Raw genomic sequence first — 16,063 nt, forward strand, 5'->3', positions numbered from 1 at the left:
ATTCACGCCCCGGAGATAAAAACAAGTTGGACTAGATTTAATCAGCGTAGCTACCAGAGAAAAATCACAGAGCGATTATATTAGGCCTGAAACCACCCCCCCCCCCCCCCCAACCCAAATATTCAGCTGAGCTCAGTGGTCAGCCCTGCTCAGAGCGTATGATCAGGAAAACAAAAGGGAAGATGCTCTTTTATCTGATCCAGCGCTCATTTTTTAAATCAGCAACGTTATGTTACAGATTTGTAAGATCTTGAGGAAATTCATCACTAACTAAAGTTTCCATGAGTCAACTTTTAAAATCAAATTACTACCCAATCTTTGCAAAATATATATATATATATAAACCACGTTCTCCTGCAGGCAAGCCACATCCCAGAGCCCCATATCGATGCATATATATTTTTTACAATGTCATCTAGCTACATAATGAGAAGTTTGCCTAAACTTGTTAACGCTGAACATGTTTGACCCCCCCCCCCCACCGATCGCTTGAATCTGCGACGCTCACAGTGCATCCTGGGAGAGAAAAGCGCGTACAGTCAGGGGCCAGACACAAGCCAGCAGCTTTCTGGACGTCAGGGTCTCGTTTCATTTGCAGCCAAGAGCATCGTAAGATAAAAAAAAAAGAAAAGAAAGAAAGCCGACGTTTTGGACCAACTCGCAAGATAAATCCGAAAGTTACATTTATTTAAACAAAAATTACAAGCCGACGAATCCCACACCTGATTCCGATATCATGACTGCACAGTTTTCACACAAACTCTGTTGTCTTGGGTCCCAAAACCAATTGTTTTCTTTATTTAAACACACTGACAGTTTAATAAGATTAAAAAAAAAAAACAAAACAAAAAAAAAACAAGACAAGCAAAAGAAGAACAGCATGAGATAAACAACATTTAACACAGCAAAGGATTTTCCTCACATTAAATAGAAATAAATGACTGGAATGTTTTACACAGTGGAAAAAAAAAAAAAAACAATTTAAAATTGAGAGAATCACAATGCAAAGCTGTGCTTGGCCCTCGCTTTTTATAAAACCATTTATTTATTAATACTTTCCTAGCATTGGGGGAAGTTTCCTCTTTCCAAGCGGATAAATAATTTGGGCTGCAAAAAACAGGAATAAGGGCGTTTGCACAGTTTAATCACAGGAAGTGAGGAGGATCTGAGCGATGGACTCGTATTGTTCCCTAACTTGTCCCTGATCCCTCCTGTATCTGAGTGGCAGGAGGGGCTCTTCAGTTAGGCTAACATTCCAGTTTCACAGCAAACACCCAGCAGGCAGTGTTGAACCCCGACCCGATACTTTTTAAGACGCGTGTCCACCTACAAAAAGACATTAAAACCTCTCTGCTCCACGTACAGAGTGGCGCAACAGAGCTTAAAGTTAAAGGAATGTACACAAGTCAAAAAAACAAAAAAAAAAAAAACATATCCAAACTTTATGTCTGATAAACTGAGATAAAAACAATGTTTCCAGTCTGACAATGATTGAGCTGCAAAATCAAGACAAAAAAAAAAATTACTTTTCGTTTTTTTTTTCCCTCCACAGAATATTTGCAGTTTGACTGATGGGGAATTTATTTTGTATTTTTTTGTCTTTTATTTGTGAGCGCTGTTGTGCCAGGATCGGTGAGCGATGTGGCGACCTGACACTAACCTTTCTGTTAGCGGCGGATTTTATCTCTACGAGAGCGGAGTCAGAATGGCTAAAGGACAGAGGAAACAGAGACATCAGCACAGACGGACATGGATGAAGCAGTGAGAGCAGAGCAGGGATGCAGAGCGGAGGGGGGGGGGGGGGTTAGGATCACAGGACAGAGGTTTAAGGAACCAGAGTAAAATTAAGAGAAAGCGGCGTTAAGATGAGATGGCACTGGGCTTTTCCTTTCCCTCCCTTTCTTTATCTCCTTCTCCTTTACTTTCCTTTCCTTTCCCCCGATCATTCAGATGGCCTCCACGTAGTTGGAGGGCAGCATGCCCTGCTGGCCGGTGCGCTCCACGCGGCCGTACATCCAGCCTTCGTCGATCTGCTGCACGTCTACGATCACGTCTCCGTCGCTGAAAGACACTTCGTCGTCGTCGGCAGCAGAGTAGTCGTACACGGCTCTGTATCGTTTCTGTAGACCGACGGCAAAGGAGAAATAAAATAAAGACACGAAACAAAAAACGTCAGTTTATCCAACAGAGGTTGTAGCTCCTGCCCGCGAGGCAGCAACGTGAAGAACAATCCTTTTTCTTTAATATGAATTTATGAATTTTTGTAGGGCTGAACGATATTGTAAAATGATCTAATTGCGATTTATTTTCTTAATATTGTGATTTAATGTGATTTTTTTCCCCCCAGTTTAATTTATCATGCGTTTCAAAATATATACAAACAACAAATCAATTTGTTTCCTTGCCATGTGGATTATAGTTGCTAAAAAGACCCGCAGCATCTAAACTCGGAGCAGAAATGATTGTGTTCTGCCTACAATATATTTAAATCAAAATTGCAATTTTGACTTTTCTCCGCATTAACCACAAGCAACAAAAATGGCCTCTAAATAAAGTTGTTTGCAAACAATGACTATTTTAAATATGAACTTTTAATGTTTCTATTGATCAGAACATTATTCAAGAGAACAGCTTTTAATTTAATTAGACATCAATCCTTGTTGAAAATAAAGTGCAAAGTCCAACCAACAAGCAAGTCTATGTATTAAACTGATTGACCTGAACTTAATGCTTTGTATGATTATACAAACTCTAAAACAAGTAATAAAATTAGATTATCTCACTGCTGCAACTGTCTTCCCCTCCATGTGGAGGCAAACCCACTTCAAACATTTTACTGACACCTAATGGACGTGTCTAATTCCCTAATTGTTACATAGCCAAAAATTGCAGACCTCTGCGATTTGGAAATTGCGTTATATTAAATCACGATTATATTGAAAATGCGATTAATTGTTCAGCCCTAAATTTTAGAACAGAAATTACAGTCAAGCGAAACAGCTTCCATCTCCTTTTCTAAATGTTTCCAGAATTGCAGCTGTTTAAATTTGATTAAATACAAATTAACCTAATAGAAGAACATGGATTAGTCGTAGAGGTGTGACAGGATCTATAGAAAATCTGTCAAAAAGTGTAAAGATCTAGTAGCATGAGACAATTAGATCCAAATCAGGCTTTGGCCCAAGAAACAGGAAAACGTTCTTCAGTTATGAACGTAAAATAGATTGTTTAATTGAACAATTGCTAAAATGTGTCAAACAGAAATATGATTTAACATTACATTATGATGGTGGGAGCTTTCTCTCTCACACAACACTTCTACTTTCATTTCCTCCTTGCCGATATATTCCTGATGAATATTTTAAGAATATTAAAGTATTCAGAAAGTTTTATTGACAAAAAGTCAAAAAGTAGAGCCAAATTTCAGCCGTGAAGACACAGATCAAATTAGGACTTAGACAGGAGCTAAAACTCAACAACACTCTTTACACCGTTAGTTCTGATCTGGGGTTTTTTTTTGCTCCTGGTCTTAACCTGTTGATTAGCTGCTTGAGTATAAATAAGAGTTTCACTAATTTTTCCCTTTTAAAAACTCTATAACATGATTATGACCAAGCAGTGAGGTCAGGAGTGTTTAAACCTCACATCTAGGCTGGAGGCTTTGCTCCTTCTACTCTGATGTTGGGAGGTCAGTGTGTTATAAACCAACGCTACGTTTGGTGTAATATGTGACCCAAGCACTCTCCTGCCGCTTTGGCCAATTATAACGTCTATGATTTTGACAGAATGGTTGGGACAATAAAAAAAAAAAAATGTTCCCCACTGATTCTGTGAGGGCATCGATAAATATAAATACTTGAAAATATGATTGAATACAATTACCTTTTGCCATTTAGCAGCATAATAGACTATCCAGTGTACCTGATGTGATGAAGTAGGCTATATTAAAATTATTTTTAGAGCAGTATTGGTTTGTGTACAACACTTGAGGGACTTTAAAATTGTTTTTTTGTCCCTTCGTGATATAATAGCCTTGTGATAAAATTGTGCGCCCATATTTCCCACCCCTCACTGTTCGCCTTTCGCACTCTTTTTTACTGCTTTAAGAGATTTCTACATGTTGGAAATCTCTTAACTAATGTTAAGGCAAAAGCCTGAACACAACTGTAAAAATTACAAAGCTTTGAAGATATTTTACAGCTTCTATAAAATAGTTAAGCTGCACAGTATTGCTTCAGGAATAAAAATTAGACACGGGGGCATTGAAATTGATAAAGTTAGCCAGAAATGCAGTGTTTCAAGAGAACACTGACCATATTTTAGTTTTTAGAGAAATTAAAACAGGATTAAATGGCTTTTAGTATTACATCAAATTCACCTAAAAAGTGAATTTTTAAAAAGCAGCTTCATGAGGTTATGAGAGAAGGTAAATGGTCCCATAACTCTGCAGCAGCATTTAAAGCAAAGCATGAATTAAACAACGTTCTCCTTCTTCCCATATTTCACACTGATAGCAGAAAAACTCCTGCTGTGTACAAATCTGCAGCTATGCAAACAAAACTGTGGAAAAAATATGTAGACGCAACCCCTAAAGTACAAAAAAACTTTCATAAATAAACTTTCGAATAAAACAATAACGTTGATTTTTCAAATTGGAGCTCGGGTTGATCTTACTGCTGGTAAGAATTCAGAGTAATGTGAGAAGGCCTCCCTTCACATCAGAACAGGAGTCACAGGAGGACTGAAAGAAAGCCTAAACGACTTCAGGTTTTGAAATAATCAGATTAAGTACAGCCTTAGTTAAGACACATTAACGGACTCACCCCAGAACTGGGAGGTGGGGCAGCAGCCGCCTGGCGCACTGGTTCAGGGGTAGGCTCATAGTGGTAGTTCTGGGAGGCTGCAGGCTGCTGGTAAGATCCTGATAAAAGCAGACAGAAGGTGGACAGGGGGGGGCCCCATTAATGAGATGCAAGCCAATTCCTGCAAGTTAAATCTGAAGCACAGCACCGGCTGGGGATCTATGCAGGAATTCACTGCGGTAGGAAGCCATAAATTTGCATTCACACATTCAAATAAAAACCTTTTCAAGTCGGCCCGTATTGCATGCAGTGGCGCTTTGAGCGAAAGAAGGCTTGGAAATGCTGCGAGTCAAGACAAGCTCTTCGGCTCCCTTTTGCACAACCTCTAACAATACGTCTCTGTGTGAATTTGCAAATCAAGCACGGAAAAACGCAAGCGGCCCGCTGACTCATCACGCCCTGATCGTTTCCATTTAGCTGCTGATGCCCAATGTGGCATTGTGACGTCATTCTTCGTGTTTAAAATCCCCAAAGTTTCCGACTACGCTCGGGCGCAGATCTGCCTCACTATGAGCAATAAGAGCAAAAACTTGATTAATTTAATGTGGGATTAGGCGTGACTACGAGTACAGTCCGGATTGGGAAACAACTGTAGCAATGCAGTTATTTATAGCTGAATGGATTTAAGCCAAAGGAGGAGGACAGCCAACGTGTTGCAACAAAAAAAAAAAAAAAAACCTGAAAGGTGGGACTTAAAAATCCTGCAGCTTGGAGACGTGAGTTCAGCAAGAGAAATATAAAAGCAGATAAAATGCATAAAGGTGCCTGTCTGATTAATATTTCTGTCGAGCCGCACGGTTGGAGGACAGATACCTTGGTTGGGGTTGCTAGGCTGATATGGAGCATCTCCTCCAGTCTTCATCTTCTCAAAGTCCTCGTGGTATTTGATCTGAAGTACACAAAAAGTGATTTTAGGACACATCAGACATGGAAAATGCTCTACCCTCTCCTACAGTGCATGGAGTAGTCCCCCCTTCCACAAACTGTCAGTTCCTTTTCCAGCCACCAGAGGTCTCCCACTTCCTGTGGAGCACTGCTCCCTGAGTGCTGATAGGTGGGGTGTGCTACGTGCTGCCACGGCTGGGGAAGCAGCTTGACGCTTAGAGGAAATGACATCTCCCCCAGCCGGAAGTATTGTGAGGTCAGAGCTGCATGACAACCCGCGTTGACACATCAAGCAGCAGAAACGGGCCATGAGAAGAAAGAAAAGGGAAAAAAAAAGGTGGAAATCTGACTATTTCAGGCGAGAATGAAATGAGAAGACTCAACATTGAAAAGAGGAGGAGGGCTCGGGTTTCTACTATCAAAAACACAGCAGTAGGTTTGATTCCTGCTAAGTTTCACCCCTATTCACACCTCCATACATGTGACCACAGCATTTCTCCTGTGAGCCATGCTAACGAGGGTCGATCAGCTCCAGGTGAATCTAAGGTCTAACGAAGCCTCGCTGGTAGGGCTACAAATCTGCGAACTGCACACGACTCCAGACATTTTAGAATTGACAAAGCTTCCTGGATGGGAAGCAAAACGTCTTAAGCTTCAGAATAGAAGTGCACACTGCAAAAACAGACTAAACTAAACTAAAAATAAGTTAAAATTGTCTTGAAATGAGTTTATTTGTACTTTATTTGAGCAGTAAATAAGATAATCTGCCAATGGAATAAGATTTTTATTGCGCTTAAAATAGGAAGAACTCATCTTCATCAACTTATTTCAAGTGCATTATATCTAATTATCTTATTTTATGGGTAAAAGTACTCTTTCTGTTGGCAGATAATCTTATTTAGGACAAATACACTAATTTCAAGAACAATTTTACTTATTTTTTGTTCTGTTTTTGCAGTTCCAGATTTATTTTTTAACCCTTTTCTCGGATTGGTCACGACCTGCATGACTGAGAATCTTCACTGTTAAAGTAAATGTAATATTCCCCTACGTGTCCCCTACATGTTTCATGGCAAGCTTCCTCAGGCTTCACTTTGCAACAGTTCCTTAAAGGCCGAGTGAACAACCCGGTAATTGTGCCGCTGACAGATTATTCCACCTGAGCCGTGGATCTCTGCAGCCTCTCCAGTTATCCTTGACTGCTTCTGCAGCTCGAAGTTACGCACAACTGAACCCTGTTTGCCAAGTAGGCAATCTAGTGTGCAAGTCTGGTGAATTTCCCCCTTGTAGGAGAACTAACGTATTTCTATACTATTTTAGGCATTTGATGCATGTTTTAAGTGCATCAGAGGCAGTGGAATACAAATGCAAACCAGTCTCTTAAGGTTTTTATGGGTGAAAAAAAAGTCAACCTTCAATTATGCAGCACTTCTTGTTGCTCCATCACAGAATTAACGGTTGTAGTATTCCAAAATGTGAAAGGGTTCAATGGGCACCCATACTTCCACGAGACAATAACTCAGAAAATAAGATTTTTATCAAACTGTGCCTTTGTTTTCCATCATAAAACAGACCAAAGTGATGACGCTGGGGCTGAATAACCCAGCCCTCTTATTACCAGGCTGCTAACAGACTGACTCACAGCGCCTCGGTCGAGATTCAAAAACGCCGATCTGAAAGAGCCCACTGTGCCGCCGGCGTTAGCGGGGAGTGTTTTCACAGACTGGATGGGACGACAGTGTTTGTCTACGAACAGTGAAGCCAGTGACTGAGACAACACAGCCGCCATTCTTGGGGAGCAATATGCTAAGAGAGTGAGTGAGGGAGATTATTTTAGCTTATTTGGAGGGATAAGGACTGAACAGATACCGTCTGTACGGATTTCATCAAAGTGCTCCGATCCGCTGCTAAGCTAAAGCTCAGATAGTTTTTGCTTTTTGACGACAACCAGAGGGAACAAATGAAACGGCATGAAAATGGAGACCTTCCCTAGCGGCTGGCTGGCTGCAAATGACGGGCCGATTACGAGAAGATGTCAGATCAGTTTTGACTAAAAAGCCCTCCACTCAGATCCCCAGTGGGGTTTTTTTTTGTTTAACAGATGTGGGCAGTGTGTGTACGTCCATATATACATGTAATATATATGTGCATCGTTCCCACCCATAAACACTTCCTTGATCTCAGACATGCAGGATCCTTCGTTGCCTGAAAGCAGCAATTATCCGTCACCCCCAACACTAATTATGTCATTAGTGAGGCCGGTGCAGAGCCGGTTGTGTATAATGACGTGTCTGGTGTGCAAAGCGGGTTTCACATGAAAACGAAGGCCTCCAAATAAAGTCAACATTTGATGCATTTCATGTCCTGCTTTAAAACAAAAATGGAAAAAAAACAACCATAGAAGAAGAAAAGTAGAAAACGGAGAGAAATCAGACAGGAGAGGCGAGAGAAGACACTACCTATAAAACAAGTGTTAAACATTTCTGGGGGGGAAAAAGTCTAGATTTTTATGTTGTGAATGAGTTTTAAAAGGTGATGAGAACTTTAAAAAGCTTAAAAAACAACAATAATGTCTCCGTTTCAACAGTCTACTCGGATGAATCCAGGAAATATATCCCCTAATAAGCCTGAACTGGGTAAAGATTGGCTCGATCCTGAAAATCAAATAAAAAAAAAAATTAACAAGCACCTTTTTTAGCACACTTTACATGTAGTACTTTATCAACCACAAAACAAAAACACCATTTTTGTTTCGAGACTAAAACTCACATTGCTGATTTGGTCCTGCGTTTTCTTAATTCTCTGCATCTCCGGCGTGTCTGCCACCACGCTGAAACCTTTGCCTTTATTCTTCTCAAAGTCCTCCCTGTAGTGAACCTGCACAACGACACAAAAAAAAAAAAAAAAAAAAAAAAAAGGATTAAAACAAGCAAGTGTGGAACGCATGTTTGGAAGAAAAAGGCGCCGGCGCACGCGTTTTGAGTCAACAAATGCAGAGCGGATAATAATTTATGGATGCTTCGACCTAGATTCTCACGGCATAAGAAATTCACAACAGAAAGCCGATACCTGGGATTAGCTTCCACCTTATAACCACTTGCTTCCAGTTGTTGCTAATAGGTTAGTCCTGAGGTTTTATTGTGCTAATAAAACACTTTTATAGCTGCAGGAAGAAAAAAAAAAAAAAAAGAAATGTTCGAATAGTTTGGTTTATTAGAGGCTTCACACCTATTAGGAAAGCCAGCAAGAAAATGTTAAATTGGCCCAGTTGCTCAACAGGGACAGTTTAACTTTTCTCATGGTTTTGGATCAGTAGTGGTGTATGTCAGGCACGGAGCCCTTCAGCGTTCAGTACACACTACAAAAAGGACCTAAAATTAAGTAAAATTTTCTTGAAATTAGTGTAATTTTCTTTGATTTGAGCAGCTAAATAAGATTATTTGCTAATAGGGTGATTATTTTTACCCATAAAATAAGATAATTAGATATCCTGCACTTGAAATAAGACGGTGGAGATAAATTGTTCTTATTTTGAGTGCGAAAATCTTATTCCATTGGCAAATAATCTTATTTACCTGCTCAAATCAAGGATAAATACACACATTTCAAGAAAATTTTACTTCCTTTGAGTTCCTTTTTGCAGTGCAGGCTTTATTATGGAAACTGAAACCACCAAGTGTTGCTCTAGGTCTTTTGCAAACAGTCCTTCTTCTTGAAGGATTTACTGTTGAATTGGGATAAAATACTAGTGAGAATTTTATATAAACTGTAGTAGTGTATTATTTTTTTTCTTTTAATCACACATACCTGACGAAATGTGAATGTTGGTAATAAATCAAATTTGCAGTGGAGGTTAAATAAATTTTTGGCAGAACTGTAAATTGAAACGCTTTCCGTGGAATTATCTTGAATTATATTTCTTATACTGTCACTGATGTTGGTATCCTCTGACGCTACAGTAAACTTGGTTGTGACATTTCTGCTAAACCAGGAAGTCCTGCAGCCGCAATTTCTATTTCAAATAAAATGCACACCAGTCAGCTGTGTGTGTGTGTGTGCTTTACGCGGCGCACGCCGAATAAGGGAGGGTCCCGCATATATCGCTCAGTTTTGCAGCGATGACGTTAACTTCCTGTTTTCTTAGGAGAGCAGGCCTTCCATACAGGACATGTCGGCAACCATATATGGTCAAAATGAGAGGTAGTGAGTAACAAACAGCCTTTTCTTTGTGTGTGTGTGTCTGTGTGTATTTCCACCCCACCCACCCGGTTCTGACCCTGAGGGCAAAGGAGGAAACGTCCAGCCCATGCAACAACACCAGTCAGAGAAATTACTACCCATGATTCTTTGTGACTGCCCAGTGGCAGTTAAACCGAGTGCACCACTTAAAGCTTGAAACAGGAAAAGCACGGCCAGGTGTTATTTTTGAAGCACCCGGTTTCAGTTTAGCCTCCCTGCGACGTAAACCCTCTTCCTGCTGCACTCTAGAAAGGAGAGACGGCTGCAGTTTGAAACCAGAACACCCCCCCCTAACCACCACCACCCTTCAGATGTGTAAATAATGTTGGACACAGCCGAATAGACTGCTGACCAATCCTCCTTTAATCTCCTGACGCCTTGCGCTGAGATGACACGGCTCTGATTCACACGTAATCTGTACGCGTGTTCTGTGAGCGGCCATGATTCGGTGCGATACGCCCGTACGTCTGTGACGTCCGGCCAAAAGGAAACCACGAAAAAAAAAAAAAAAAAAAAATCACTACAGCAAAAACTTCAAACCCAGAGAAAAATAAAATAATGACCCCGCTTTGCACCCTGCCCACGAGGATGAGGTGTCAGGAATAAAACGCAGCCCTCGCTCATCTTTGCCCTTCAGTCTCACTTTAATTTCTCAAGCTCATCTCCTTTGTCTTTCAGGGTCTACACCTCTGCACCAATCATGTTCCTGCTTTCTTTCCCCGCCCACCATCCTTCCTCTCAACGTTTTTTTTTTTATTCATTCATATTTCAAAGCTTTAAACGGCATCAGCAACTCCTCCCACACAGATCTAAAGCTTTTTCAGTTCCTCCTTTCTGCTTCCATTTGCATTCCTCCAGCATTCTCTTTCTCGGGATTTTGGTTTTCGTCTCCTCCTTTCGACCTGCACACCTCTCTCCCTTTACCGCGCTGGAGCCTTCCTGTCCCTTTATTCTGCCTCGTTCATCGCGCCGTCTCTCTTTCCTCAACTCATTCAGCTCGCTTTCTTTATTTCTCCCTTTTCTGCGCCCTTTTTTTCCCCCTTTTCGTTTCCCCCCGCAAAGTCTTGTAATGAGGTGTGACAAACGTCTACCCTGCTGCCATAGCAATAGGGTTCCTGTAGCAACACGGCGCCGAGAACGGTGGCGATGAGACGATGAATACAGTTACTGTTTTCTGTGGGTCCTTTCAACTTTCTTACAGCGGCGCAAAGACGGCTTTTAGATAAGTCAGAAGGGGGGGGCGTTAATGTTGTTGTTCTGATATTCGTAGAAGCTTTAAAACGCAGCTTTCACTTTTATTTTCAGGACCAAATGCATTTTTGCCGCGTCAGCAGAAAGTAAAGTTCCTTCTTTTAAATGTTTACACCACAAACATCTCCAAGTACTGATCTGTAGCACACAAAAAAAAAACACACCACAAAGTGGCGCAGAGATCTTTGCAATCTTCATATGTGCTTTGTTTATGATGGGGGGGATGTTTAGATGTACGGCCCACATACAAAACACCATCTGTCCCTCAATCTCTCAGCTATCCCCCCCCCCTCCCCATATGACATAAACCCCTCTATTTCAGACACACAGCCCTCGTCTCATCTGTAGTGTCTGATTGTGACATTTGGATTAGACCTACGCTTTGATAAGCGCCGCCCTCCTACCAGCACAACACGCTCTCTTCTCTGCTCCATGTTGAGAAAACAATCCTCCTTCACAGCTTCTCCTCCTACACCTTTCCAGCTTCTCTCCGTCTAGATCTTCATAGACATACTTCCTAAATTTAGAGGATTTTTTTTTTTTTTTTATCTGTACAGAAGGCATTAGTCATCTTTTTGCACACCCAAGTCACACAATAGAAGACAAGTTCCTTGAATACCAGTCTATCATCATAGCACCATGAAGACAAATGAAACCACACGCCTTAAAAGTTTTCAGGTGCCAAAAAAGATTTGGCACCAGATTTCATTAATTGGTTTTTTTACACACTTCAGGTGTTACTAGTCATTATTTAGCTACAGACTCGGGCTGTACGGTATTAGGGAAAAGCTGTGATATGTGATAATGGTAATAAATGTTGCGATAACGATATAGCTTCAGATAAATCCAAAAAAATTTAAGAGTTAATGTCTTTCTGCTTTAGGATCATAGCAAACAGACTCCAGATAACGAGTAGTTTGAAACATTCGTCATTGTTAGGGCTGGGCAATACATCGAGATTTTAAAAATATCAAGATTGTTTGAAAAACAGGTATAAAATGAGACTTGTTTATATCGAGATGGTCTATGTTACATTAGAATTATACTTTTAAGTATCCCATAATCATCTACAGCTGCTTGTAGACATCTGGGATAAAGCTTTGATTCAAATATGCCTTTTTTTAACCACTCTATGAAGAAAAAAATATATATATATATATCGGGATAAATATCCTATATCGCAATTCAGCTTAAAAAATATTGAGATATTTTTGCTCCATATGGCCCAGCCCTAATCATCTCCATCCCAAACAAGGTTTTAATAAAAATGTTGCCTCTGTCTGACTTGTTTTGGCAATGAAACAACTTAGCTGCAGTTTCTTATCAACTTTACTGTCTCAAACTTTTTATGTCGCAATAAACAACACGTCACCAAACATATTAGAGGCACTGAGAGCCTGAAAGCAGGGTGCTTAAATAATTAGCTAACACTTATTGCAATCCAAGCAATAATTTGCGATATGCATCCCGGATATTGCGATGGTGATAAATTTGTGATATGTTTTGCAGCCCGACAACAGCCTGCTGGAGCTAGGCACCAACTCAACGGACGGATTGAACTTGACTTTGTAAAGTGCCTTGAGATGACATGTTTCATGAATTGGCGCTATATAAATAAAATTGAATTGAATCAAATGGATGGATTAATTATTAACTACACAGGGTTGCACAAATCTTTGAATCTTAATTAGACCCATGCTAATGAATGCAGTGGCAAAGAATTTAACTCAAAAAGACATTGTGGTCATTACGTTTGCGTCATGTCCCTTTAATCTCAGTGTATATAGATTTATTATAATTTTAGCACCAATAGGACATCTCTAGCAGTTTTTCTTTTGGGCTACAAGTTAGCCTTCATCCATGTTTAAATGTACAGGTGCATCTCAATAACTGAAGTGTTAATTCATTCTACCAATTCTACCTAAAATTTGTTAAGCACGGTAAAAAAATAAATAAATAGAACTTTAATGCAGAAATGTTGGTTACCCAAAAGGTATGCCCATACACTGTATAGTATCTGCACTGGCTTTGGGCCAGGGCTCTTTTAGCATGAACTACAAATTAAATTAAATTATAAATTCTGGATTTTCTACCACATTTTTTTCTTCCACTTAACTTTCCCGTGATATCCATGGATCCAGCACTCCAGACACCCAGCTTCTTCAGCAGTGACTTTTGTTGGCCATAACAGACCCGTATTAAATTCATTTTCCATTAGTCTTTAAATTTTCAGAGAAACTGAATGTGGGATTTTTATTAGCTCTCAACCAAACTCATCCAATGCGTCAGAAATAAATGCTTTACATTTCCCGCTATGTGTAATGCATCTACATAAAAACCTTTCACTTTGTAAACTGAATAAAGGAGCTAACGTGACTTTTTACTGATGTTCTAGTTTATTGAGATACTCCTTGTGTTGTAGCAGCTCTTTTAGCTGCAGCCTGATTGAAGCATTCACAGAAAGATGGAGATTATCCCTTAAAGGACTGACTTTCAAGGATGAGATTAGTTATATGCCTTTTTTTATAATATATGCCTTTAGTTTCTATTCTCCCATGTTTTATTTTGTTTCTACATTTTATTCCAACTTGCTTTTATTCGGTTTTATTTTCCTACATTTAATCATGTAAAGCACTTTGCATTGTCTTTGTACTGAAATGTGCTATATAAATAAATTTGTCTTGCAACATATAATACCTTGTTTAGTTCTGCAGAAAGATCAAAGATCAAAGAAAAAGACTATTTTTATGAACATTAGAAGCGTTTGAATTAGGCTGCCGTTTTGGAGTCAGAACTGCTCGACAGGATTCTCATTAGCAATATAGCCTTTGGGCTCGAGGATGGTGAGGTGGGCCTGTGGGTGTTTAGGTCATGAGGAATTGCTAAAGCTGCACAACATCAACTCTTGCACTGTGAAGCAGATTCTGGGATGTGGGGAGATAGCAAAAATGTTTATGTACTCCATGTTCCAAGTATCCAAATAATGATAAAAATAATCGTTGTGAATGACGGCAGGATAAACGTGTCTGCAGCAGAACAACCTTGGAACAAGAGGAGTGTCATTTCTCACGTCAACCTTTGCCTCGGCCGAACAGAGAGGACAATGTCACTAAATTTGAATAAAAAAAAAAAAACACTCATTTTATTCAGTGGGAATGTGATGTACAAAAATAAACTTGGAAGAGAATTTTCAAAAATCCCACAAGGCCTTCAGGCAATGCTAGTAATTTGCAAATAGGGCACTGGGCTGGAAAACCATAGGGAGACAAATCCTGAAGATTCATCCGGCGACGACGGAAAAATGCAAAACTATGTTCCAAATGCAGATAAAAAGAAGTTGAAATAGAGAGACTTTAAATCAGGGGTCACCAACATGGTGTGCGCACCAGGTAGCCAAGCCTGTTAAAATCCTCACTCATATTATATTGCTCTTCCTTTTTAATCATACTTGCATTTACATAGGTTTAAAACTGACAAAAGCATTAAAACATATTTATATAATGTAAAGTTAAGGTGAGCTTGGACTCATGACAGTACCGATGAAATAGCCCTCAGTTTCAAAAAGGTTGGTGACCCCCGCTTTAAATTACCCTGGCATGTGAATAGAGTCATCATTATAGTTACTCTATTCCAGTAGACTTTACATTTTTTTTGGTTATTTCCAAATGGATGCTTGTTTTTATACAACCTTTGTGTTTTTCCTCATGTCTCTGTTTCAGATCCTAGTTTACTTCTGAGTCTAAAAGCTACAGATTTGTTCAAACACAGCGAGACTGATTATTAGAACACGTAAAAGCTGATTGACTTTATGCTCAGCCTGATTGTTTAGGATCAGTTATGGAGGAAATAATCTGTCCCGCTGGTCCGAACCTTTAACTTTCAATTTTTTTGTTGTCAGGAATCTGAATCCACCCTGCATTTGTTTTGCTATCGTCATATTGTGTCTCTGTTTTGGGTGGAAGCTGAAAAAATGTGTTTAAGGATTGGTCCGTCTATGAAGCTTGATGTGGTTTCTGTTTTACTAGGAGAGTTTATCGACAGTCACAATTTAGTTTATTTAATCATTGTACTCGGTAAAAGGTTTATTTTTAAAGCCAAAAATAGATTTACTCAGCATTTTTTTTTTTTACTTTAGAAAGTTATGTGGTGGAAACCGATAATGAAGCCAGAAAACATAAAAATAGATGTGAAGTTCTCAAATGTTTATTCTGAAAATGTAATTTTGTGGATGAATTAATTCATTCAATGCGGGTGAATGCATGTGAATGAGTGTGATTGGGGGTGAGGGGAGGGAGGTTTTTGGGTTGGTGCATTAACTGTGTAAATGTATGCTGTGGCTGTGTTTTATGTTGATTTACTAAAAAAATAAAAACTTTTAATGAAAATTTAATAAATATTCAGCAAATTCCAATTTCTTTTTTCTATAAATCATAATCCATCATGATGGGACTGAGAGCATAGACGTTATTATTTGACAAGAGAAGCTGTATTTACAGGGCTGTGTAAAAGCATTTGCCTCCTTACAGATTATTTTTGCCTTAAATGTTCCAGATCAGCTAATGTTGATATCAAACAAAGATAACCGGAGTAAATACAAAACACAGTTATCTCTGGATAACGGCTCTTATTGTGGTTCACTGGAGTCCCAAAGCCTTAGAAATGGCCTAGAAAACCTTTCCAGGCTAACATTTTTAATTGCCTGTTCCTAATTTCTTTGGATTAGATCGTGACGTGTTGCTTTTGGAGATTTTCTAACCTACTTCATGTTGTCAGACGGGTTCTATGTATTTAAGGGATTTCTTGATTCTACAGATCAGGTCTGAGTA

The 16,063-nt window shown here is 39.5% G+C and overlaps 1 protein-coding gene across 1 annotated transcript; it reads right to left on the minus strand.

The window, feature by feature from the left end:
* Positions 1–222: 222 nt before the first annotated feature.
* lasp1 (LIM and SH3 protein 1) lies at positions 223–8,624 on the minus strand (the record flags this gene model as incomplete). Its single annotated transcript, XM_036147847.1, is given in 4 exon segments — positions 223–2,120; positions 4,824–4,921; positions 5,676–5,751; positions 8,517–8,624. Coding segments are annotated over 4 exon segments (456 nt in total), but the record flags the coding sequence as incomplete, so codon positions are not given.
* Between the last annotated feature and the right edge of the window lie 7,439 nt (positions 8,625–16,063).

This window comes from Fundulus heteroclitus, chromosome 16 (genome assembly GCF_011125445.2).
Source record: "Fundulus heteroclitus isolate FHET01 chromosome 16, MU-UCD_Fhet_4.1, whole genome shotgun sequence".
Classification (NCBI taxonomy): Eukaryota; Metazoa; Chordata; class Actinopteri; order Cyprinodontiformes; family Fundulidae; genus Fundulus; species Fundulus heteroclitus.